The 24,505-nt window shown below is 47.1% G+C and overlaps 1 protein-coding gene across 1 annotated transcript in view; it reads right to left on the reverse strand.

Moving 5' to 3' along the window:
- Gna14 (G protein subunit alpha 14) overlaps positions 1 to 24,505 on the reverse strand; it is a 154,371-nt gene that overhangs the window by 1,018 nt on the left and 128,848 nt on the right. Inside the window, exons 3-6 of the mRNA XM_055614058.1 lie at positions 8,837 to 8,991; positions 5,259 to 5,387; positions 2,951 to 3,080; positions 941 to 1,094 (exon numbers count right to left, since the gene is read on the reverse strand). Of these exons, the coding sequence (XP_055470033.1) occupies positions 941 to 1,094; positions 2,951 to 3,080; positions 5,259 to 5,387; positions 8,837 to 8,991 (568 nt within the window). The remainder of the gene's footprint in view (positions 1 to 940; positions 1,095 to 2,950; positions 3,081 to 5,258; positions 5,388 to 8,836; positions 8,992 to 24,505) is intronic.

Consider the following 24,505-nt stretch of genomic DNA (forward strand, 5'->3'; position numbering starts at 1 on the left):
CCGCTCTGTGATTACAAGTCCTTACTGTCATGCTTGGCTTTTTTAAGGTGGGTTCTGGTCTTTTTACCAACTGAGCCATTCCCTAGCCCAATATTTGGTCTTTTTAAAGTGTCTACTGGTATAGCTAAAAATTGTACTGTAAAGTGGTTTATCTAAAAATAGTGGCCTGGTGGCCTAGTTTTGTTTTCCTAGCCACTTTTGAAATGATGCTTTTACAGACAGGCGGCCGTGGACTGGAGGGCAGGGGTTGTGATGCCAAAACTAGTGTTGCTAGATTGGTTTTAAAGCTTGACAGTTCTGAACTATACTACCAGAGTATTTAATCAAAGGGGAGGGGGTTTATTGCTGAAACATCAACGTGGAAATATCAATGAATGTCAAGAGCACATTATTTGAGACCTCTTGTGCCAGGAGTGATTAGCAAGGGAACTGTCCTGCCTTGAGCATGCTACATACATTCAAGACTTCAACACCCCCCCCCACCATGTCTAAGATGCCACCCGGTAACCCCACATAGCAGCACGTGTTCTGACGGAAGCTGCCAGAGCCAGCTCTGCTCCAGTTGCCAGGGAAAACTGAATGAATGTGTATGCAGACAAGACTCCTCAGCAGAATGACCAGGCTGCCAGGGCAACAGAAATGGGGCGACACAAATGCAAGCTGTAGACAGGAAGGTCCAAGGGTTTTCCTAGGGGAGGTGCCTGAGATGGGGCCTGACCAGCCAGGTGGAGTCAGCCAAATGTGTTGGCAAGTGCATTCAGGCCCTTGCAGTGACAGGTGAAACATGAGCAGAGTAACAAGAACTGTGATTTGAACTGGGAAAGTGAGAGCCCTTCAGGAGGGCCCCAGAAAGCCATGGTGAAGACCAGAGACTGATGCTAGAGAAGAGGAGGTCAACAAGGTTGATGTGAAAACACTGTTTCCCAAAATGAATACTTACCTGTGTATTCTGGGAAATAGCTAATTAGATGAGAGTACATGATCTTCTCTTCCAAAAGATCCTTCTTGTTTAGAAACAAAATCACAGATGAGTTCAGAAACCAAGGGTAGGTGATGATGGTTTTAAACAAGGCTTTGCTCTCTTCCATACGGTTCTAGTGAGAAACAGGAAGTTAGGATAAGCGAGGAAGAAAAGCAAGACTTGGAGACAGCATGCAAAGTATCTGCGTGCACCCATCAGTCCTCTCTGCCCTTTGGGTCACTGCTCTTATGACGGAAAGCACAAACCACACCTGCTTCTATCTGCCCCCTCTCTCACCCAACTCCTTGACTCTTTCTGGGCCTTTCTGCTCCTCTTTGGAGCACTCTAACTCTTGCCCTAAACAAGGCTTTTTATGTAACTTGGAACAGAAAGTTTATATAGCTGGAAAAGGTGTTTGTTTTCTGTAACTGATTACCAGGTGGTGAGACACCAGCCCCAGGTGGGTGTGTGCTGAGCACCACCTCAGGTGTACTGGAGCACAGGAGGGGAGAAAGCTCTTCCAGGAGGACCACACCCCCGAGGGAGGCATGCCACACTCGGGTAGGAAGGGAACTAACATGGCAGAGCACTGTCGCCGTGCCGTACAAGTGGCATGTTGTCCCAGTTTGCTGGATGAACATAGCATTCCAAAACTTTAACCTTTCCAGACCCATAGAGAAGTGAGCCCGGTGGCGCTGTGCTTACAGACAGTACTTTTAAACAACACACATCAAAGGAAATGCCGAAAGCTCTCACATTCCAGGAGCCAAATAACTCAGAAACAAATCGTATCTTGTGACAACTACTCTTCTACACAGCATTTTCTCTGAAGTATTTCTAAGAGGAAAAAGGCAGGACCTTTCTCCTTTAGAGAAGCAAGCAACTGTAAAAAAAAAAAACATCAAAGCTCAACATGTGCTCCAAAGGGATATGCCCTTTGCCCACACCTGCGCATTTTCCCACTCTGAAGTCTGGGGTCCAGAAAGTGTTCTCAGAGAAGCAACTCATCCACTTCTAAAGATTCTCTAAAGCACAGTATTAAGCCTTCACTCAAGAGATACAAGATATGGTTTGTCCCTGGGCCACCACCTGATCCTGGGCAGGGCACTGATGATTCACATTTATGTCCTTGTAACAGGAGCCAGGAATTCTTGCTTACATGCAGAGGGCAAGCCCATTAGGAGGACATTGGTATCCCTCAGAAAACAACCTCACAAAGTGACTAACAGTCCTGGTCGCTCTCTGTTAGAGCATCTAACATAACGAGACCCAGTCAGCACCTTGCAGCTTTGTAGGAGGCACAGCACCTGTCTGGTCTGGATCAGGTCCAGATGCTCTGAGTAAGACCCTTTCAGGGGAGTAAGGACAGACGCCATCTCTGGTACCTCCTGAACTGCTCCATGCACTGGGAACCTCTGCCCTGACCACTTCACTGGGAACCTAGTTTGGAGTGCCATTCTCTGGAGGCTGAGGACTGCTCAGATGGCATCTATTAGAAACAGTATCACTCGGGCTGGGGATGCCTAGCATGAGGAGGCCCTGAGTTCAATCCGTACAGTGGCACAGCACGTAGGAGGTAGTATAAGGCTGGAGGATCAGAAGCTGAAGGTTACCCTTTGCTTTACAGCCAGTGTGAGTGAGGCCAGCTTAGGCTACGTGAGACCCAGTCTTGAAAGGGGTGGGTTGGGGGGGGAACTGTTAGACTGATTGTATGTATTAGGGTCTCTGAAGGGACTTGGAACCCGGTAAACGTAATTATAGCCCAGAGCCCAAAAGGCAGGATGTTTCCAACATGCCACCAGCAGTAAGAATCGCAGCTTTGTGTGCAGCTTGGGTTTTTACACGGTTTCTAGGGGCTGACTCGGTAAACTGAGCTCTCCTGACCCAGTCCCCGGACTCTACGATTCTTGAAAATTGCAGAAATAGGACTGTCTTCCTCAGTCTCCACCCCACGAGCATACCTCTTAAGTTCTTTACCCTCAAACATACCTCATTGTCACACTCAGCCAGAACCTGGTCATATTCACTCAGAGCAACCAAGAAAATGATGGATGTGACGCTCTCAAAGCAGTGAATCCATTTCCGCCGTTCAGATCGCTGGCCACCAACATCCACCATTCTGCTCAACAAAGGTGGACAGTCAACGGTTGGAATGCACAGCTCCAGGGAAAGGACACAAGCCATTATACCATGGAGTTAGTGCCCTCTGAGGCCCTCAGGGATTCTGAGAGGGAAGAGGCTCTTAATGTTAATGTGTTAGAATCGTGCTGCCTCAGGCAGTAGAGGACATTGGTGGTTTCCAAGCAAAGGGGTCAGATGGAGCCTGCCTGGAGATACTGGGTTAGAACCTGCTGCAGTCATCCTGGACAAAATGCCAGCATCCACTTGGGCTTAACTCCAACCGCCCAAACAAGGTCCTAGGACACAGAAGGGACAAAGGCAAGCCATCTTCCTGGTACCTCTGCTTTCTCAGATCCTATATTTAAACGTATAATTTGTATTTTTTTTTTTTACACCTTTGAGTTTGAGTGTGCGCGTTGTCACACTCATGAATGCAGATGCCCTGGAGGCCAAAAGAGGTCACTGGATTTCTGCAGCTAGACTTACAGGCAGCTGCGAGCCATTCAACGTGGGTGCTGGCAACTGAACTCTCTTAACCACCCAGCCACCCTGTGATCGGCCCCTCCAAACTAGTCCTGGCTCCCTGGTTCATCTCATTTATCCACAGATCCTGTCTGTACTAGCTGTATACCGCCCCTTCTTTCCATCTGCGTCTGTCCTCTGCTCGGTATGAAACTCCAAAGACTTTACCTGAATCTGGGAGCTCTTTCAAGGGTGCAGCCCAGGGACTGCTGACGTAAAGTCCTAAGCACTATTATGAGTCCCCTGGAACCCCGTCTGAAGGAATAGCTGTCATGTCACCGAGGCCCACTACTACACAAAATGCAGGCTCACTATTACCAGGTCTGTGGATAGTTTAGGGAAAACCAGTAAGTTTTAGGTAAAACGTCTATTTTTAAGTGTTAGCACAAATATTTTTTTTTCTAACACCATGGCAGACTATATGGGTTAGACAGAGCACATACACTTCCAGGTCACACCTACTTCTCCCAGACCTCGCCCCATCCACACTCCAATTTCTGAAGACCCCAAACCAGGATGTTCAGATGGTCCACAGGCTCACTGAGGCTCCCGTGACTGCTGTCTGGAAAGGCGCCAGGTTTTAGGGGAGCAGATTTGGCTGCAATGCTATGTGTGCTGTTTGCCTCGAGTGGCAGAGAGGTATGGAGCTAGGAGAGAGAGCGCAAATATCAAGAGACCTCGGCCTGAAGACATTCTACAAAGACCTCAACTTCAAACATCAGAATCCTTCATACTGGGGAGTGCCATCAAGCTGCAAGCCGGTGATGTCAAACCCAGTCCTAAGGCTCTGGAAAGGTTTCGAAAACCTGTTCACCAAAGCTTGGGCAAACTCGTTCTGAGGTGTGTGGGAGGTTTCAGGCAGCCTTCGAGGTTGAAACCGTTTAAATCCATAGGTCCGCTCGCTCGGGAGAGGCTGTGCATTAAATTGGACATACATAGATGCAGAGAGTATTTTTTCCCCACTCCCTTCTGGGTTCTAGCACTGAAGAGTGCTAGAACAGAATCGTGTCAATATCGATTCGACCCGGGAGGGCTACAATGTGCAAAATGATCATCTTCAAGAAGGGGAATAATAGACATGCAAGAGTTTTGAGGTGTTAGAGAGGTGGCTCCTTGGTTAAAAGGTCATTGCTCTTGCAAAGGACCTGGGTTCAGCACCCAGGACCCAGATGTGGCTCACTACTGCCTGTAACTCCAGTCCCGGGCTTCAGATGCCCTCATTTTCTCCACGGGCTCTTGCACACACCGTCGCACACGCATGTGCACTGAGGCGCACACACATACACAAAATCGTTTTTAGAAGTGCCTTGAAATTTCCATTGCTTTGTAAATGCCCTCTCTTACTATTTACCTGTACAAAGTTCAGTAAAGATCTATGGAGATCTTTTCTCTAAGGATAAATCTCAGACAAGGCAAAGAGAGAAAAGACATCAGGAGACTGTGTGGTCCCGGGAGCGGCCATCTGTGTGACAACACACACGAAGGCTCCTACCCGGCAGGAAGAGCCCCGCAGTCCCTCTGTTGTGGCGCCTGAGACCGCAGAATGTTATCCCCGCCTAAGAGCTGCTGCGTAGGAGCTGCACACCTGAGACCCCGCCTCCAGACGTGCCCCCTGAACAGACGGATCCTTAAAGGACTCGGGAGACAGACTTACCGGAAGATGATGTTTTCCAAGTCAAATGGGTATTCTATGATGCCGGTGGTGGGCACTCGGACACGAAGCACATCCTGTTGCGTTGGCACGAAAGAGGGCATGGCGATTCGGTCAATGTCAGTCAGGTAACTGTGGCATTAAAGAGTCGAGATGCTGAGGCTCCACCATTTTGAGAAGGGAAAAACCTCCTTCCTTGCTCAGGGGAAGTCCTCTCTGACCACAGGGCCCCCATAAGACACGGAGGCCAGCAGTGACACCCAGAGGTGACTATGCCAGGCCTTTCTATCCTTCTGAGACGGTTCTGAAGGGACCAGGACTCAGAAGCACGTTTGTGAGCCTCCTGAGAATGCAGTTTCTCAGTGGCATCATCTATGTGATGATGAGGGAAGCACCAGGCGAGTAGCCAAAGAAGTGGGGAATGACCCTGGACCCTTTGGGTGGCCAAAGGACCTGCCCACTTGCATTCACCCAAAAACATTACATCATGTAGACACAGTTCTCTGGAGGCACTGATTAGTAGTGAATTAAGAGCAGCGTCTAAGAAAATACACAGATGGCCAGTAGGCCATGGAAAAGTTCCCTCAAAATAACGTTTTCCTGTGAAGTTTCCTGTTAAATGAGACATCTAAAAAAATTAATCCCAAATTTGTCTCATGTTATTTGGAACTATGTATTAAAGTTCTCACTTTAAAATACATCTATTTTTTTTTCCTAAAGTCAAATGAAAGAATTTTTAAAAAAACACCACAGGCAAGGCAGTATAGTCCAGTTGTTATTAGAGTGCTTGCCCGGAATGCACACAGGGCGGGATTTAATCCCCAGCACATGTCTGCAATCCCAACACCCAGGAGGAAAGGGAGGAGGATCCAAAGTTCAGGGTTGGGCTGAACTTATGTAGAGAGTTTAAGGTCAGCCAGGGCTAGAACTCTGTCTTCAAATTTTGCTTACTTCCTTTACATCCTTATAAAAGACCCCGCTAGCAATAGAGCTGGAGGCTCTGCTGCTTTCTCTAGCACACCCTAGCAGTCCAGCCTGGAGATGAACCATACAGGCATCAAGGCACAACTGGAGGCCCACTCCCGTGTCTTATTACTTTACTTTGTGGTAGTCTTCTCCGTTATCCAGTGTTTCACTCCAGGGTTTCAAATACCCATGGTCATTTATGGTCCAAACTACGAAATGGGACAATAATACCAGAAATAAATAGTCCATTTTCTTTTTGTATTGTTTTTGTGCTTTGTAAAGCTACGGGCAAGAATACATGAGTTTTCAATCCAGTGTCATTCTGGGTAGCAGGATAAAATCTGTTGCAGTTCCTGGGTGTGCAAAATACCCGTTCTAGTGTGTATCCACGAAGTATATGCTACCCACCCGCTGGTCACTCAGTAGGAGTTTCAGGTGTATCACACCAACTGCCAGGGGAGCACCTTGATGATAACCAAGTAGCTCAAATTTTGCTTACCATGTCCCAGCTAATTGCCTTATTTTTAGTCTGTGTAAATCTCCTACTGTATCTAATTTATAAGCTTACCTTATCATTCTTACATACATATAGGAAAAAATATAGAATACAGTATCATCTGTGGCTTGGGGTATCTGCTGGGGCCTCTGGAAGGTGGTCCAAAGTAATGAATGGGGGATAAGGGGGACCCACTGCAGTGATTGACTGGGCGCCTGATTGATTAATTGGTGAGTGGGTGGGTGGGTGGGTGGGTTGGTTGGTTGGCGATTGGTTGGTTGGTGTTGCTTGTTCATCCAGCTGCTGTGTTTGCTGTTGCTGGATTGCTGCTTTGCTGAACTGCTGGAGATTCTGGCGATGAAGACTGGACTTAGGTCCCTAATCAGCAAGAAGGAGCTTATGGAAGTCTATGTCCTCCTTTCCCTGCTGATCTCCTTTTCTCTCCTACCTGTCGCTTGGGTGTTGAAAATGATTGAGATGGAGAAGCGTGGTGGATAGAACCCAAATAGAATAGCATAAAAAAATGCCAACAGATTAGAACAAGCAGACGGTGCAGTTTCTGAGATTAGAGGGCGCCGGTGGGTTGCCACAGAGCCCCCTAGCATACCGTCTGGTGCACTCATTTGGGCAGTATAAATGACATCTAAATATGCAGACATTTCTAGCAGATGACCGAGGCCACTGGCCTGGCCCTCCCTCCGCCCCTTCCAAAATGCACAAGTAACTTATGCCATTGACTTGGGGTGGGGAAGTTGTTGTTGTTTTGTTGTTATTGTTATTGTATTGTTTTCTGCTTTTTAGATACAGGGTCTAGCCCAGGTTGCCTACTGGCCTGAAACTCACATGGCTGAGAATGGCTGAGAACTTCTGGCTCCCTTGCTCCCGATTCCCCAGTGCTGGTATTCCTGTGTGTGCCACCACATTCACACCCTCCAGACTGGCAGCTCTCTGGTTTATTAAATGGCATTTTTCTGAGTAACTCCGTATACTTCCACAGCCACCCCTGACATGCCTCTCAGTGGACTTGCTTTTGCTTTCAAGATCTGTGTTAAATTAATCCAACTGCAGTTCTGGTGAGCTTTCTCCAAATGGATGTAAACACACAAGCCCCATCAAATAGCCAGTAACAGCAGCTGCTTCTGGGTGAGGGCCCACTAGCTTTGACTTTGAGCAACCCCTGACTCCTACCTACCTCCTTAAAAGGCTTTCTTTCTCCGCTCTCCATTTCCAATCTAACAGCTTTCTGGTTCTTTCATTTTCCTGAGGTCGTGCTTTTCTGCTGATGTAGTTGGATCAGTTGTGCCAGCCTGGACTGAATTGAGCACTGGCTGAGATAAATGTCTAGGGAAAGCTGTAAGAGGCCACAGGAAGTAACGATGCCTTCCCTGGCAGCTGCTTTGTCCCATCTAAGCTTGCTCAGAAGGAGGCCAGCACGTAAGGGGAATCGGGTGGTTTGATGGTGGTGTTCCGGTCCCGGGAGGAGGAACAGTGATGTGGAGGAAGGAGAAAATCCCCAGCCACAGAAGCACAAACTAGCAATAACCCCAAGGAGCAAACTGTGTGCTCAGTCTCCTGCTGGATGGCACACAGTCCTAGGACACTCTTAAAGGGGGGTGTTGTGATCTCTCCAAGGTAGTGTGCAATAGAAATTTTCATGGGGTGATAGTTTAAAGCTAGAGCTTTATGGATCCAAAATACCTAAGAGGGTCCAATAAGCCAGCTTAGAGTCCTATGGGCTGCTCTTGCAGATGCTTATGTCTGTCGCAAGAGGGCAGCAGAGGACCAGCAGCTGATTTCACAAAGCCTGCCTGTGGTTTCCAGAGGGATATGAGGAGCAAGAAAGGCAAGTGTATTCTTTGCTTAAATCAACTTCAGCACCAAAACTTAGATCAATTCTGCTAAAGGAATATCCAGTTTAATTAGGTGAGAAGAGGTGGATGCTGACCTCAGGGGACCTCTGGGAACGGAGAAATGGGGGAGAAGAGGCTAAGAGTCTTGCCAGGAACGGGAAAACACTGCCTCCTCTCTGCCATGCAGGGAATAAGGTCAGCCTAACCTGCAGTGCGGGGCCGGGCAGTTGTGGTGCAGTGTGGCCAGCTGTGGTGGGCTGAATACTCACTATTTGGCAGAGTCGGACAGCTGATACTCCCGCCTCCTGTCATAGCACTCCTGGATTCCCGGATCCAGCCACAGCTGCTTGATGGCTGCCACCTGGTCCCTGGAGAGGGCGGAGACTTTGTCCACTTCCACTTCTTTGATGATCTGGGCATTTTCCTACTCGAAGCAAAGAAATAATTGCATTAAGCAAAGGAAAGGCTGGCAGACATGGAGATGATCTTGCCCTGGCTTCTGGGATGGGGGCTCTAACGGGTGGGCTACAAAGTAGGTTTAACTCTGTAGAGCAGCGCTAGGTTCAACAGAAAGCTTCGACTCACACAGAAAGTCCCCGTATGCCAGGCATATGATCCCATGAATCAGTGTACGGCTCGTCCCCACCTTGGGCTGTGTACAGCCAAGCCTCAGAAACTGGGTGGGGTCTTTTGATTGCTCGGTCTTGGGAAGCGAGCCACAGGCAGCCCCAGACCTGCACCTCCAGTCCAGCCACACCAGCGGCAGCACCCAATGGTGAACGGAGACACCCACGCATACAGCCACCTCCACTTCTTCCACATGCTTTCTGCCCATTCTAACATCTGTGCAGCCGGCAGTGTACAAACAGCTGTATTGGTGGCACACCAGGGTTGGTGATAGAAGTGGGCCCACCCGCGTGTAAGAACAGACACACTATCTCTGTGGACGGAAAGTCAATGCCAACTGTCTGCCTACTCTTTTTCTCCCTTTTAAGTTTCTCTTTTTCTTCGTGTTTAATTTTGTGAAGATCTGACTTCATAGAGCAGCGCTAGGTTCGACAGGAAGCTTCAACTCAACAGAATGTCCCGATATGCCAGCCATATAGTCCCATGAATCAGTGTACAACTCGTTCCCACCTAGACCCACCCGCAAAGGCCCCTGCAAAACAGTCACCAGACTGCATTTATTACACAGCTGTTGCTCTGTGATCACTCTAATGACTACCGTCAGGAGTTCTGTGAGAGCATACACCCAATAGCTAGTTCTCATTTCCAAGACTAGCACCATCCAGCGCACTCGACCCTCTGTGTGTAATTCCTCCCACTGTCCTGAGCCAGAGAGAGTGATGGAGGGTCCTGGATGGCCTTGTCTGGAGCCTAGGCACTGTCCCCACCTTCTGGCTTCCCATTGCCACTCGGCTCTTCCCAAACAGGATCAAATGGTTTCCCCCTGCCCTCCGGCTGCCTCCGCCCTCTACATTTAAAGCCGCCGTGTACCTCTGACTTCAAACAAGTCTGGCAACTCCACCAGAGCAGGGTCAATATTTTACTTGTCCTCTTATATGATAGCCCAGTACAGTGCCTGTGAGTAATTGGCGAGTTCCATTGATATGTGAGCTCAGTAAACACATGTGCTACATACGAAACACAGCCGTGTAACGGGCATCAGTTCAGAGGCGTGGAGTGCAGACAGTGCAGGAGAGGGGCCTGTGCAGAGGGTGGTGAGCCCACAAAGGGACATGGGGACGCACTGCAGTGGCGAACTCTGCCCCTCCTCCCATGGTATGCACCACAGGACGTCTATGCTACTGACAAACCCACAAAGCCTCTTTTGCCTTTGGGGTGACTTCTGACATATGTATGGTTTCAGTGTGGCCGGGCAAACTACAAGCCTGCAACTACAAGTGTTTGTGAATAACACTCTCCTGGAACACAGCCTTGCCTGTTAGGCTGCCTCCTCTCACACCAGCTACAACAGTGCCAGGTTGCTGGGTCAGAACCCAGGTGGACTGAAGGGCTTTAAACACTACTCCCTTGGCCATTCAGGTTAAAAAAAAAATAATAATAAAGCCATGCTAACCCCAGAAACAGCTGGATAATTAAATATATCCATGCCGTACACCACTGTCCCTCCAATTCCTGAATTTATATATCCGGGATCTTCTTTACAAAGAGATGATTCTGCACTGGGTACTAAGAATAAGAATGTGACCATCAGCTGTTCTCATAGTCAGCCTTACAGTCCTGTGGAGAGGATGCTAACAGACATCCAGAGTGTGGGAAACAAACCTTTGAAAATAAATTCAGTGAATAATAAAGGTGGGAGGGGGAGATGAGGAAGAGGAAGAGATGGGGGAATGGAGCAAGAAAAGGGGAAAGGAAAAGAAAGAGAAGAATGGGGTGGAGGGGAGAGGGAGAGAGAATTCTACTTATATAAATTTACCAACTCTAAGACTTTCAATGACCAATGACGAGCCAGGCCTAAATTAGATTGGGGCAGTGTTGACAGTGTTCTGATTTTGATTATTTTACAAAATGTAGAGAATTTTCCAATTCTAGTTGTCCAGAGGCTTAATATCACATTACTTGTTTTATCTTATAAAGTGTTTCTGTTGTATCAATGAGCTTATAGCTGTTCCTATAAAACATGAAATCCCAGACATCATGCCGGCCTTGGCAGAGATGGACACCTTCACCCCAGTTTTACCTGGAGCACTGTCCCTTCACTAGAAGCCAGTGATCCACCTCCAAATAGGACTTCCACACAACCCTAAATCCTTTCCAACCCCCTGGAGCAGGTTTCATGCAGGAGCAAGGGCAAGTGGTTGGGGGTGGGGGCAGGGAAGAGCTCTGTTAAGCAGCCGCAGCTAGGCAGATCCACCCCAGGCTGTGCTGCTGCAGGAGTGCAGGTCTGTGTTGGCACCAGGCCACAGCATATCTGGACTTCTCTGCTTCAAGCCCACCTTAGAGCCCAGGCACAGTTCTAGAATTACTGTGGAGACCTTCTAGTACTTCTGGCCAAGAGGCAGAGAACTTAGAGGCAGTGGTGCAAACAGACTGGAAACCAGGGCTGGGCAGGAAGCACTCTCCCAGCAGTTCATGGCCCTCAGCATCAAGCAGCTTCAAGAGAACACAGGAATTCTGGTTCCATCTGGCCACTTCTTGTCTTCACAGGAAGTGTGCATCTTACTGTTCCTGGTTTACAAACTGGGACGCACAGAGCCGAGTGTGTGGGTGAAGAGTTTAAGTTAGCCAGAATATAACTCCATTTTGAAATAAAGATCTTGACTGGGAACTGAATTCAGGTACCAGGAAATATCACAGAATGCACACCTGGCAGAAAACAAAGTTAACTCTCCTAGCTACAGCCTCCAGGAAATATAACAGAATAAATGCTTCATAGAAAATAGAGACAAACTCCCTGGCAATAATCAATGGGAATCGGTTGAGAATCGGTGGGTAATTCTTCCCAATGTTTCAGATATGGTTTAGAAAAATAGCCATTGTGATTATATGCCTTAGCCATTGTGATTGTGTGCCTCAGAAAAGGTCAACCCACCCTGCTAAACTTCACCCAATTCTGTAATGCCAAGACTTGTGCCCCCCTGCTTGCTGCCATGGAAACCCCCTACTCACAGACTTTCCCTTTAAAAATCCTGCTCACTCAGAGCTCTGGGTCCCACTTCTCTACTGCTGCGTTAGTGAGACTTGGGTCCCGAGTTTGATCACTCTCGTAATAAAGCTCTCTTGCAATTGCATCAAGTTGTCTCCTGGTGGTCTCTGAGGGTCCCATGAACCTGGCATAACATTGGTCCTTTGTGTCTAAGCTTTTCTGCTTTGTTGGGTTTTCGTCAGCAAACACCAGCAAATATAACCTGCTCACCTCAGGCTTGGCCACAGCAAACCTTCAGCCATGGACAGGATCACTTTTCATAATCCATTCCCTTCCAGCCTTCCTAAAGATGCATCCTCAAAGGACCCAAGAAGTCTGGGAGAGCCTCCTTATTCACAGATTCATATTTGTGAGTTTACCTCTTCACCACAATTTGTTTGTAGCCTGCACACCAAAACATGACATCTTTATGGTCGTCCTTGCCCAAGTACAGAGTTAGGGTGAGTGAGAGCAAGCTTCCTTCTCCCATGTTCTTTAGATAAGCTGCCAGCAGAAGGCGTGGGCCAGACTAAGGTTTATCTTCTCACCTAAGGGATCCATCTTAGAAGTGGGACTTCACACTTTAAATAATTTAATTAAGGCAAGAAAAAAAAACCTCACAGGTATGCCCAGTCATTTGGGTTTTTAGTTCATTCCAGATATAATCAAGCTGACAACCAAGAACAGCCACCGCACATGGTTACTTTATTTTATAGAGTATTTGAAAGCGACCGTCGGGATTTCAAGGAGGACGAGTGAGCTGTGTTTAGTTAGAGATGCAAAGCGTTGACACCGCTGAAGATTGAAGACCAAAGTGAACTGCGGCAAAGGGCCATGGAAGATGGGGGCATGTCTGCTCCTGAGATCCAGGCTCCAGGTTCACCCTGAAAGTCACCAAGAAACTCAGCATGCTCTCCCTCCTCCGCTATGCCTTGCAGGATTTCCCAGTAACCAAGAGATAGCCACAGGTACCTGCAGAAGATCAGAGCACCGCAAACTGTCTCCCACAAGACACATGCTCCATGCCAACCTGCCACGGGGTTGCTCAGACACTCTCCTATGCAGGGAAATCAGGGTGCCCGCTAGCTCGCGTTGTCATTCGGTACTCAGGGCTGTACCCCAGATTCATACAGAGCTTCACCAATGGAGGGCGAAGGTCCCTGTTTTCTTCTCAGCTGTCACCAATAGTTTCTCTTGGGTTTTGGAAGCTACCCTCTCACAGCCAGGCCGCTTACTTGTTCAAACCCAGCAAGACACTACACCTGAACTGTAGATCTTTTTGCATGGTGATGGGGAGGGGACTTAGCATGCTCGGTAGCTTAAACTGGTGACTTTCTACCATCACTGACAACCTGGGACCATCAAGAGCCCTGACAGGCAAGAGCAGTAGGCTGTATCTCATATTCCTTTGGTGGGTACTTACAGGTCTTCCACATACAAACAAATGATCCCTTTAATTCCATGGCCATTCTTTTATCTCTAGATGCTCCTTTCCTTCTATTGTGCGGGAATCCCCATCTCTCTTCTAGCACACAATCCAGTCATGGGAGAGAGAACCATCATGGGCCTGCACACACTAACGAAGAGCCATGAACCATGGAGGCCATGCTAGATAGAGTTCTGCGCAGCCCATGTTTTTTGGTTTGGTTTGGTTTGTGTTTTTGTAAGCAGTTATTGGGAGCTTTGCTGCCCATTTCTGTCTGTTTGGATTATATTAAACAGGGAACACAACCCCTCATACAGGATGGAGGTCAGTTTTATTTGCCGTGTGATGGCCCCAATATAAAAAAAAGATATATTTTTAGGATTAAAAACCAAGAATGATTAAGGTTTTGTTGAAGAAGTCATAAGCCTTGCCTGTGGTCCATCGAAATTATCTAAAGGAACTTGATTCACTTTTCATTTAGCTAGTGTGGAGCATGAGAATAAAGACTTTGGCTGAGTCTTAGCAAGTCATTAGGAGTTCACAAGGCCTCGAATCTCACAAGCCCTTTGTGTGTTCCATGACCTTAAGCCTCATTCTTTTGTATTTGGTCACTTTTTCTGTATTGGCTGCTTTTTAAAGGCAGATATTTTTATGGTCCCAATGTATTATATAAGAAAGTAAACTAAAGAGAAAACCATATTTGAATAATTATTGTGTGACATTCTAGAGTCTACCATGAGCACTATCTGATTTCATCATTACAACTCTAAGGAAGTCAATCATTTAATATCCCTATGTAAGTGAGGCTTAGGGAAGGTAAGAGATAGGATTGTGTCTGACCACAGAGCTAGGCTGTTGCTAGCCATGCCATGCTCATTTAAATATATTTACATTTTAAAGGGAGGAAGGAGCATGGAGTAGCCTACAAAACCCTCCAGGCTAGAGAGAGACAGTCATATGTGCTAGAGTATGGATGTCTGGACCAGAGAGTTGGTTTTTGCATAACTTGTCTGGCAAACACAATGTTGCATTCTACTTTCCTGGAGAATGAAGTTCAATCCCTCTCAAAAAGGAGGGAAGGGGGTCTACAGAGACGGCTCAGCAGTTAAGGGCATTACCGCTCTTGCAGAAGATGTGATCTCTGTTCCTAGCACCCACATCAGGCTACTCACAATGGCCTGTAACTCCAGCACCAGGGGATCCAGTGCCCTCTGTTGGCCTCCATGGAAACTTGCATTCACATGCACCCTCCACTCACAGACACACTCACAGATACACAATTATATAGATTTTTTTTTTTAAAGAAAGGAAGAGACATTCAGAGACAAAAGAGGGTACAAACTGTAAGGGAGCGTCTGAAACCAGCTGTCTTCATACAGAAGACTTTCACATTCCACCATATAACCCAGCAGTGAAATACTTTCTTTAAAGCAGGATGGGAAGTCAAGGTTAGCAACACATGGCCTGAAGGCGTGCCCCTGATGCCAACCCATGCAGTCTTTAACTGTTACTCTAAGAATATGAACATGTGGTTTTCTTGTTTTGTTTTAGTCGTACTATGTAGCCCATTCTGTCTTCAAACTTGTGGCCTTACCGGCCTCTGCCTCCCAAGCTCTGAGAATATAGGCTGGAGGCATGCTCAAGAAACAATTCTTCAAACCAGTTGTTGCTTTCAGCTAGTAGTTAACATAAGCATATTGCTCAGTATGATTTCAGAAAAGTAAGTATCAGGGACTATCTGGGACCATAAACAGTGCTGGTAGGCAAGAGCTCTGGGCCTCAGGTCATGTTCCTCTGACTCATCTAGTGGCATCTTCTGTGACGCAAGTCTGCGGACAAACAGTAGTCCATGCAGCTAGCTTGGTACCCTGTGTCTCTAAAGTCTTAGCCAGAGCCACATGGCAAGGTTCTATGCTGATGTCTCTCTCAGAGGTAATATTAACCTAGTGACCCAGACATCCTCATTCTTAAAGGGAAATGTGGAAAGAATGAGTTAAGATGTTAGCGAAAGGTATACCTTTGGGGCTACTTTTAAAGCTAACAAAACAATCAACCCAGATTTAAGAGTCCCTGCGAGGACTGGCTTCGAGCAAATCCTCCAAGGTGCCGGCAGGTGATGAGAAGGCCCAATAGTTGTGAAGCAATTGAGGTCAAGGATGGAGAAAAGCTGCCCCTGACCCCAAGTCCTTGGGGCTCTACTGCTAGCTTTTTGCTGTTATATGCAAAGCCACCCAAGAAGGCGGCCAGTTCCTTTGTACACTAGGGCTTGTGTGTGGCTGTATGGTTCTATTCATAGGATTTGACGTTGTGTTCCTGAAAACTGTGCTTTCCGTTGCTCGTCTTTCATTGCATGAAACACACTCACATCTAGGCTGTACACACTGTACCCCACCCACCACCCTTCAACCTCCTGTCCCTGTCCAGCGATGGTTTCAGCTGGGTGGGTTCATCCTCAACATCAAAGCTTGCGTTTCTGAAACTCAGACGTTGCAACACATCCCCAGAGAACCATCCCGCAGCAACTCCTACCCCCACCCTTCTTTATTTTCTGGTGTTTCACTTTTTCCAGTCTTTTCAAGAGCTTGAAAAACTCTTGAGCAGACAACAAATATGTGGGTCACAGCTTGCTTTAATAATGTGTTTTGGAAACGGTTTTAATCCTGGATGCATGTTTGGTAGTTGTTTTCTTTTTGCAGTGAGAACCCACAGGCATTTCAGCCTGGGAGCAGAATGGAGGTCTTCATTTCCCAAGGACCCTTAGCCTTCTCCTCCATGGAAGCCATCGTAGCTCCCTGCCCTGCAGTCCTCTGAGCCTGGGCCCTGCCCTCCATCTAGATAGGATGTGAAAAGAGGCTCAGACCTCTAGGAGCAGCCAGCTTTCCCTCTGCCAGCCATTGCCTACTCCCCTGGTAAAGCAAAGCCAAGTCACAGGGCACCGCTTTGGAGGGGCAAAGAAGCTTCGGGTGAACTCCAGGTGCTCTGGACTGTGTGAGGGCAGTGGTTGCCTTGGTAAAATCCTGGTTGTGGTTAGAGAGACAAGGGATGTGCTGGCTACATGTCCATGAGGCTGTGGTGTGTCCAGTGCCAGTGGAAAGGGACCCTATCATAGCTCAACAAGCTTAGATCAGGGTCTAGATTTAGTCAGTCAGGCAATCAAAGGCTCATCAGGACACAGGGCCAAATAAAAGTACAGGACACTCAGCTGAGTTTAACTTCAGATACATAGCGAATACTTTTGAAATACAAGATAAATGCATGCATTTAATAAAGAGCCTGTAATGTAGAAGAAGTTCAAGTTACTGAGGCGGAGACATGGAAGAGTCGGTTACTCTGGATGGGGGACCCCGTTTATCAACAATGGGAATTTGTTGTTGTTGTTGTTTGTTCCAAGGCAGAGTGACATTGATAAGGTCACACGGTGAGGCAAAAACCAGAAATCATGCTTGTTTGTCCCCGACAACAAACAGCTCCACCCACTTCTGGGAAGTCCACCGTGCTCCTTTTTCCACAGGCCAGAGACCAGGCAACCTTACCTCCCTCTCACCCCTCATCTAGCCCTCCCCTCCTATGACTCTGTCACCAGCAGCGACAGACTGGGAATTGAAACTATTTGGTTCTCAAAAGCCCTACATCTGTACTGAGCATATACCAAGACCCCTTTCTGTGTCACTATCCCCCAAACAACACAGCTTGTACCATGTCGTCATTGTTTTCAGCATCATGGCATTACATGTAGTTTAGAAATGACTCAACAGACACAGGAGGAGGCCCACAGACTTCATGTAAACTCCAGGAAATGTATAGAAGGAACTTGAACATCTAGGTGGATCTGTCTCCTCGCCATCATATTTGTCCTCCACCCCCTACACAGGATAGAAACCAAAACCATGAGCACTAATGTATGCATATTTAATATTTAATATTATATTTAATACTACCTAAGATGGTCATAATGGTAAACATTGATGCATGCATGTATAGACATATGTCACTTCATTTTTTTTAAACAGGAAATAAGAGGTGGGGTGGCTTACATCTGTCATCCCTGCTATTGGGAGGTTGAAATGGGAAGGTGGAGCATTTGAGACCATGTTAGATAGCACAGTGAGGCCCCTCCCTCAAAAAAAAAAAGTTACAGCCATCATGTGTGTGGTGTGCATGGCTAAACATGAGTCACATCAGGGTTGCTGGTTTCTCATAAGTGGGATTAACAGCGCTTTATCTGGGTCTCGGGCAAAAAATACTCCACGCCACACCGTAACCAGTGAATCACAGGTACAGGTGGCTGAGGAAACATCCTGCAGGGTTAGCGGACTCTTTAACTCTGAAGCTGCTGATGCAGTTTAGCAGCTTCATTAACTGTGATGATGAGTGGCAAACATGCAGCTCCATGAGCCGTGGTCCTTCGTGGCCCCTGAGGCACACCGTGAACTGTCCTCATCACATGTTGCGAGTTTCTGTTCAAAAACAGATCCTCGGAGCAGCATCAGTGAGATGGCTTGGAAACACAGAGCATGGCCAGCATCCCTGTATGGCCTTGGTTCTCAGACTGAGGTGAAAAGGAGCTGAGCACCAACATTCATCTGTCTCTGCTTCCTGAATGTGTGTGTAATATGGTCGGGTGCCTCACATTTCCGCTTCCCCACCACTGTGACTAGACCTTAACCCATGAGAAAAGAATAAACCCTTCCTTCCATAAGTAGCTCTGTCAGGTATTGTTACCACAACATGAAGAGTGACTGCTGCAGAAAACTGGTACCAAGAGTGGAGCCGCTACCATCATACACCTGGCCATGCAGTTCCTAGACATTTGGAACTGCTTTGGTCCAGGGTAGGGACTGCAGGAAGAACCATAAAAGCCACAGAAGCTTTTTAAAGAAGAGTGTAATGGGCCATTCTGGCAATAGTTTGGAAGACCAGAATACCAAGAAAAACAGGGACTGTGGAGGACCAACACATGAGTTTCAGAGGGGAACAAACTCTATAAAGGTAGAGACCATTCATACAACATTCTGGCAAACAACCTGGTAGCATTCTGCCACGACCTAAAAACCTGAGTGGGCCTGAACTCAAACGTAGTGGGCTATTTGTTTGGGGGATAAAATCTCAACACAGGAGAACATTCAAGCTGTGGTGAGGTCATTACTTAGACCTGTGTTCTGGTCTACAGTGAGAGCAAGACAGCAACACGTATCAGAAAGTTCGGAAAAATGAACAAGTTGGTGGGAAAGGAGGGAGTTTATAGTTTATAGTTTCAGCAGGTCCTGGGAAAGCAGCTGTAACTATTAAAGAGATAAGTATCATGAAAGGAAGCCTTCCATTCTGTACTTGGACAGTAGGAAAGGTGCTTTGAGGGCGGGGTCACACCTATTCAAGGCTCCAACTTGTGACATACAAAGTTATTTGAAAGGAAGGAGAAGCGTGAACGCCATGATTAGGTCCCCTGCTGGACAGCAATCACCCAGGGAAGTATGTCCCTATGGTGGTTGGCTTGGAAAGCCTACAGGCTGCTGCAACTAAGATCCAAGGGCCTGGGTTCCATCTTGAGCCCAGCAGAATACGGCAGCATCAGGTTTTTAATGTCCCCCCAGTTAGTCCTTATATTTGAACATTTGGTCCCCTGTTGCTGATGGTGTTAGGGGAGGTTATGAAACCATTAGGAGGTAGAGCCCTGCTGGAGGAAGTACATCACTGGGGGTGGCTTTAAGGGTGGATAGTCTTACATCACTTCCTGTTCTCATTCTCCGCTTCCTGTGTGTGGATAAAAGATATACTCATCCAGCTTCCTGCTCTAGCTGCTTTCTGCCTCACCACTATGGATTTCCTCTCTGGAAGTATAAACTAAAATAAACTCTTTTCAAAGTTGCTTTTGCTCCTGGTATTTCACTACAGCAACCAAAAGGCAATGGTTACGCATTGGCTATGTGTAATCGCATGAAAAGTGCAAGAGTGACATGGACTGTGGAGGCTCCTGTCAAGGCTCTAGAAGGCTGCTGAGGCCAGGCAATGTGTATCATGGTTAACTTCTCTGCAAGGATGCCCTGAGGACATGGGGACATGAAGATGGCCATGTCAAGAACCCCAATGCCTCACTCGTGGGGACAGTAAGACCCTCCTCTAATATGAGGACTGAAGTTCTCAGTGTGTGCAGAAAACTCCACCCACATATCCCTGCCCCTGGATCGCTGTAGCCTGAGACTGCCCCCTACAGAGACCACCGAGAAGAGCCAACCTACTTCCTCCTTCAGCCGATGCCATGTCATTCCTGTCGCGCTGGACAGTATCCTCAGGCTGTGAGCCACATAGACCCTTCCTTAAGTTGCTTCTGACCCCCGTGACTTTGCCCCCATCTGTGTCTACATCCCTCTAGTGAGACAACTCATGGGTCCCAAGACACTGGGATTGAAGCACAGAGTGAGAGATGAATTTGGGTCCCCAAGTTTTCAATCATGATTTTTCTCTGCTGCTGTCTGTCGGTCGCAACGTTGTCACACTGCCTCAAAGTCTACACTTGCTTTGGTCACCACCGAGTCTACAGAGAGCGGGCAGCAGAAGGAGAGACTGTTGAGACTCTCACAGCCAACAGACGCAACAGTCTTTACTTGCAGTGTGGATGAAGAAGGCAGCTGTGGACTTTCCCTGAGATCAACACATTGGCAGCGTACCCCCAAACAGCTGGCCTGAGGACACCCAAAGGCCCGAGACTGCTAATGAAAACGCGCTGGTGTGGCTAGATGTCATTGTAAAATCCTGTCTCACGTGTGAACTGGTCAGTTCTGAGTAAATGCTGACCTTTGCTTTTAAAATTTTCCCTGAGTAGCTCTGACAGAACCGAGGCCAACGGATTAAATTAAAAAAAAAAAAAAAATGGACCTTTATCCTTAACCTTTAGTTTTTAACTCCAGCCAAACATTTCTGTCATTTAGAAAGCGTGATTTGCTCTTAGATAAAGTTTTTTTTCCCCTATCCACAGAGAACATAGGAAGCTTCTCCAGCGACATCAAAAGCAATTAGAAATGCTTCAGAATGATCATTTGGTTTCCATTTCAGGGGTGAGTGGTGGCAGAATGATGCCAACTTCAAAAGCAAAGAGCCCACGAGGGCAACCAAGGCCCTGAAATTCAGGATCAGGCCAGCCTGACAGCCCTAGCCAGCATGCAGGGCTGAAGCTCAAGAGGGAGCCAGGTCTCCAGCATCACTGCAGGAGAGTGCAGGTGAGGATTCGAATAGGTTCAGGATATCATCCCAGGCCACCAAAGAGAAGAGAGGAAAAGAAACAACCTGCACCGTCCACCATCACCCACACCACATTCGCTGCACTCTTTCTTTCCATGTATTTAAATTACTGTTTGTGGTCGCTGTGTATGTCTGACTGTGTGGTTACATACATGTAGTCTGTTTCACTGAGGAAAAGGTCAACAGGTGTCTCATACATCTCTGTAGGCCTGCGTGTGCCCCCCCTCTGTACACACCCTTTTTAAAAGACAGGACTTTACTATAGAGCTATGTACTATATACTATACGTAACTATATACTCTCTAGGATGGACTCAAATTCACGCACTGTTACCCCATTCAGCCCTCGAGGGCCGACACCTGTGTCCCTATTTTCATCTCTCAAAAACCACAAGTAAGCGGCTACCACGTGGTTCTCTTTTCCACCTCAAGAGTGCACCTTCCGACATCCCATGTGACTCCACTGCCCACACACCTGCTGTGCAGGTGGACAGTTCTAGTATTTACCAATGTTTCAGGGGCCTCTTTCCCCGGGCACACAGAAAGGCCATCTTCCGCTTGAGATGTGAGTAGTTTGCAAGGCGAGCAGAGGCCTTTGCTTGCTTCACGCTTCTCTACTTTTTCATCTTTTGCAATGAGTCATAGAGGCTCGTGACAATCACAGAATGGACAAGCGCCTGTTAGCCTGGAACCTGACTGGTGACCGTGTGAAGCAGAGCCCTCTGTTCCTTTGTTGGACATGCAGCGTGAGCAAATCATGCTTGTGCTAAGCCATCAGAGCTGGGGACGATTTGTTTTTACCAACTGCACATTTTGACATATTGTGAGTCGTAAGGATGCTATTCTTTTTTTTTTTAAATTCTAATTTCATAGCACACACACCCATGCACACAAGCTTGTCTTAGGCAATTTCATTTCTCAGTGTCCACATAAACCCACACTCGTCAGCAAGTCCTCATGATGCTATGTGACCTACACATACTCTGTCAGTCTGTGGGACAGGTCCTCGAGAGTGTCCCCTCATCATTCTCCCTCTTGTGTAAGGAACTGACTCTGCTTGCTCCCTCCCTCCTTTTTCTGTGAGAACTTCCTTTCATCCTTCCAGGCTCAGCACGTGACAGGCTTGCTGTCAAGGTCAGAGAAGCCTGAGCCAGGAAAGAAGCTCTTACATGCAAGTTGTCAAGAGAAGCTCAGGAACAGTTTTAGGATGAACTGCATTTTTTTTTTCCTTTTGGAAAAGAAAAAAAGGAATTGGGGACAAATTATTTACAAGCATATATCAGAGTTGTGTTTTATGTCCTTTTGAGGGCAAAATTAACAACAAAGATTACAAAACAAAACAAAAAAAAAAAAAAACCAGTCTGGTTAACAAGGTTGAGGGAACATACCTTATGCAAGGATGTTTGCCTCTATGGCCACCTGGTGTCCCCCCATCCCCCAATGCCTAGCACCTGCAGCTGATGGCCTCCTGGCTCCGACTGCAGCCTCACAGCCTCCAGGCTGCCCAAGCATTCTTAAAATGTAACAGTTATCACACCAAGGGAGAGTACACCTGGGAATTCAGCTCTGTGAAGCATTATAGACTGTGTGGCTTTGGTGAGCTTTTAAGGAGTAGGCTGCCGCTTGTGTAAATATAGTGAAATGCCATGTCTAGGTGAACTCCAAAAGTACAGGGTCATACTTCACAGATTCTCAGGTAAACTCAAAGAAGGTGGCGGTCCTGGTTTGACTGAAGGAAAGCCTCCAGTTTTCTCCAGCTACTCTATGCCGGTGCTCTGCAGCCTGGCTTTTTATGAAAACAAGAGCCTTGTGTAGCAGCATGCTTGCCAATAGCACCTAACTCTGGGATACATCACTGGTTTTGACTGCTTCTGGGATCCTTGAGGCTACCCTGGCTCCTTTGGAAGCATCTAAGGTCCAGATTCAAAGCCAAGTGGGATATGCTAATACCTTGGGGTGCAGCTCCCACAAGGCTTACTTCAGGAAGACGGTAAAAGCGTGCTACAGGATTGTTGCTCCTCTGTAGAAGATAGACATCACTCTCCATGATGAAGCTGACCTGCTTTGAACATACAGCTGAAGATACACTCAGGAGGCTTAAACAGAGAGGGGAATGGGAGAAAGGCAGGGAAGAGGGGGGTAAGGTAGAGAACACAGGGAGGGACAGAGAATACTAAGGGCCATTTGAGGGGTCTTATAGAAACCTACTAGTTTTAGAAGCTTCCTTTTTAATTTATTGTTTATTTTTAGATGCTTCTTAAACTATATGCATATATGAAAGAAATCTAAATGAAATCAATAAATAGCAGGGGAGACAAAGCCCCGAGCAGACATCTCTTGCCACCAAGTAAAAATGGGTTATATCTGCCTGTGTTGTTGGCCAAAGGGGTCCCATAGAAACCCCAAACAACTCAGGCTATTTCCAGGGATATTGGTTGCCCTCCATAAACTGATGGTAAAGCACTATTGCCAATAACAACACTTATATCTCATTAAAAACAGAGATGTGGAGTTGGAATCGTGGGTGTGTAGGAAGGGTCTAGAGGGACATGGGAAAGGGGAAACCGAGATCAGAATATATTGTATGAAAATAACTTTATTATCAACAGAAACAAAAAATAAATAAACAAGTGGGTGATGATTCTTATGCCCCATATAGAGCTGAAATCCTCTGTGTAACTGTTTCTTGCCTGCCGATTTCAAAGTCCCTGTGTTGAATACAGAGAAAGGCAGCTATGTTTCTGCAAAAGGGACTCTGCCCATATCACTGGTAAGTGCTCTGACTACATAACACTGCTTCATCCAATACTCTACAGGTCTGCTTCAGGCTCCCATACTCCCATTCATAGATGCTGAGTGTCTGAAGCAGCAACTAAAGCTAACTCGGTGGACAGATCAAAGCAAATATGTACCGAATCTGCATGTTGATCTGGGCTGAAGAGAGAGCTAAAGGCATCTTCATGCATTTGGCAGCTGAAACTGCTGAAACGCCTCCAGCACAGTCACTGTAGTGCCCTTGCTTCGTGCCGGAGCTTCACCCTTGCTTCGGAAATAAACCATGAAAAGTATGCTACTCACCAGAGACGGGTTCCGCTTCCCAGAACTTCCTGGTCATTTAGAAGTGTCAGAAAACTGCTCAAGCATTTCATCAGGCAGGTGGAGGATATCCCAGAAGGAGGCTATCCACTGCATCATGAAGAAAATCCTGCTGCAGACCAGGTTTGCTCCACTTTTCTTTCTCAAGGGGCTAGCAAGGGTCAGCCTTGGCCTCGTGGCTGTGGTTCATTCCTTTAGTTCCTAGCATTTCTAGATTTTTTTTTTTTAATTCCAGAATTTACTGAGTAACTCCCAATGACTAGATGCAGGTGTTATGAAGATAAAAATAAGAAAGCCAGTCGGGCATGGCGGTGCATGCCTTTAATCTCAGTACATAGGGAGGCAGAAACAGGCGGATTGCCAGCCTGCCTGATCTACAAATGGAGACCAGGACGGCCAAGGTTGTACAGAGAAACCATCTCAAAAAAAGGAAGGAAGGAATGAAGAAAGGAAGGAAGCAACTGCTCTCTAGGGGGCTGGTGGCTTCTGAGATAGATAGACACACACACAAAACTGTGCCTTAGGACAA

The sequence above is a fragment of the Psammomys obesus genome, unplaced genomic scaffold (genome assembly GCF_907164565.1).
Source record: "Psammomys obesus unplaced genomic scaffold, mPsaObe1.curated_primary_1811, whole genome shotgun sequence".
Taxonomy (NCBI): domain Eukaryota; kingdom Metazoa; phylum Chordata; class Mammalia; order Rodentia; family Muridae; genus Psammomys; species Psammomys obesus.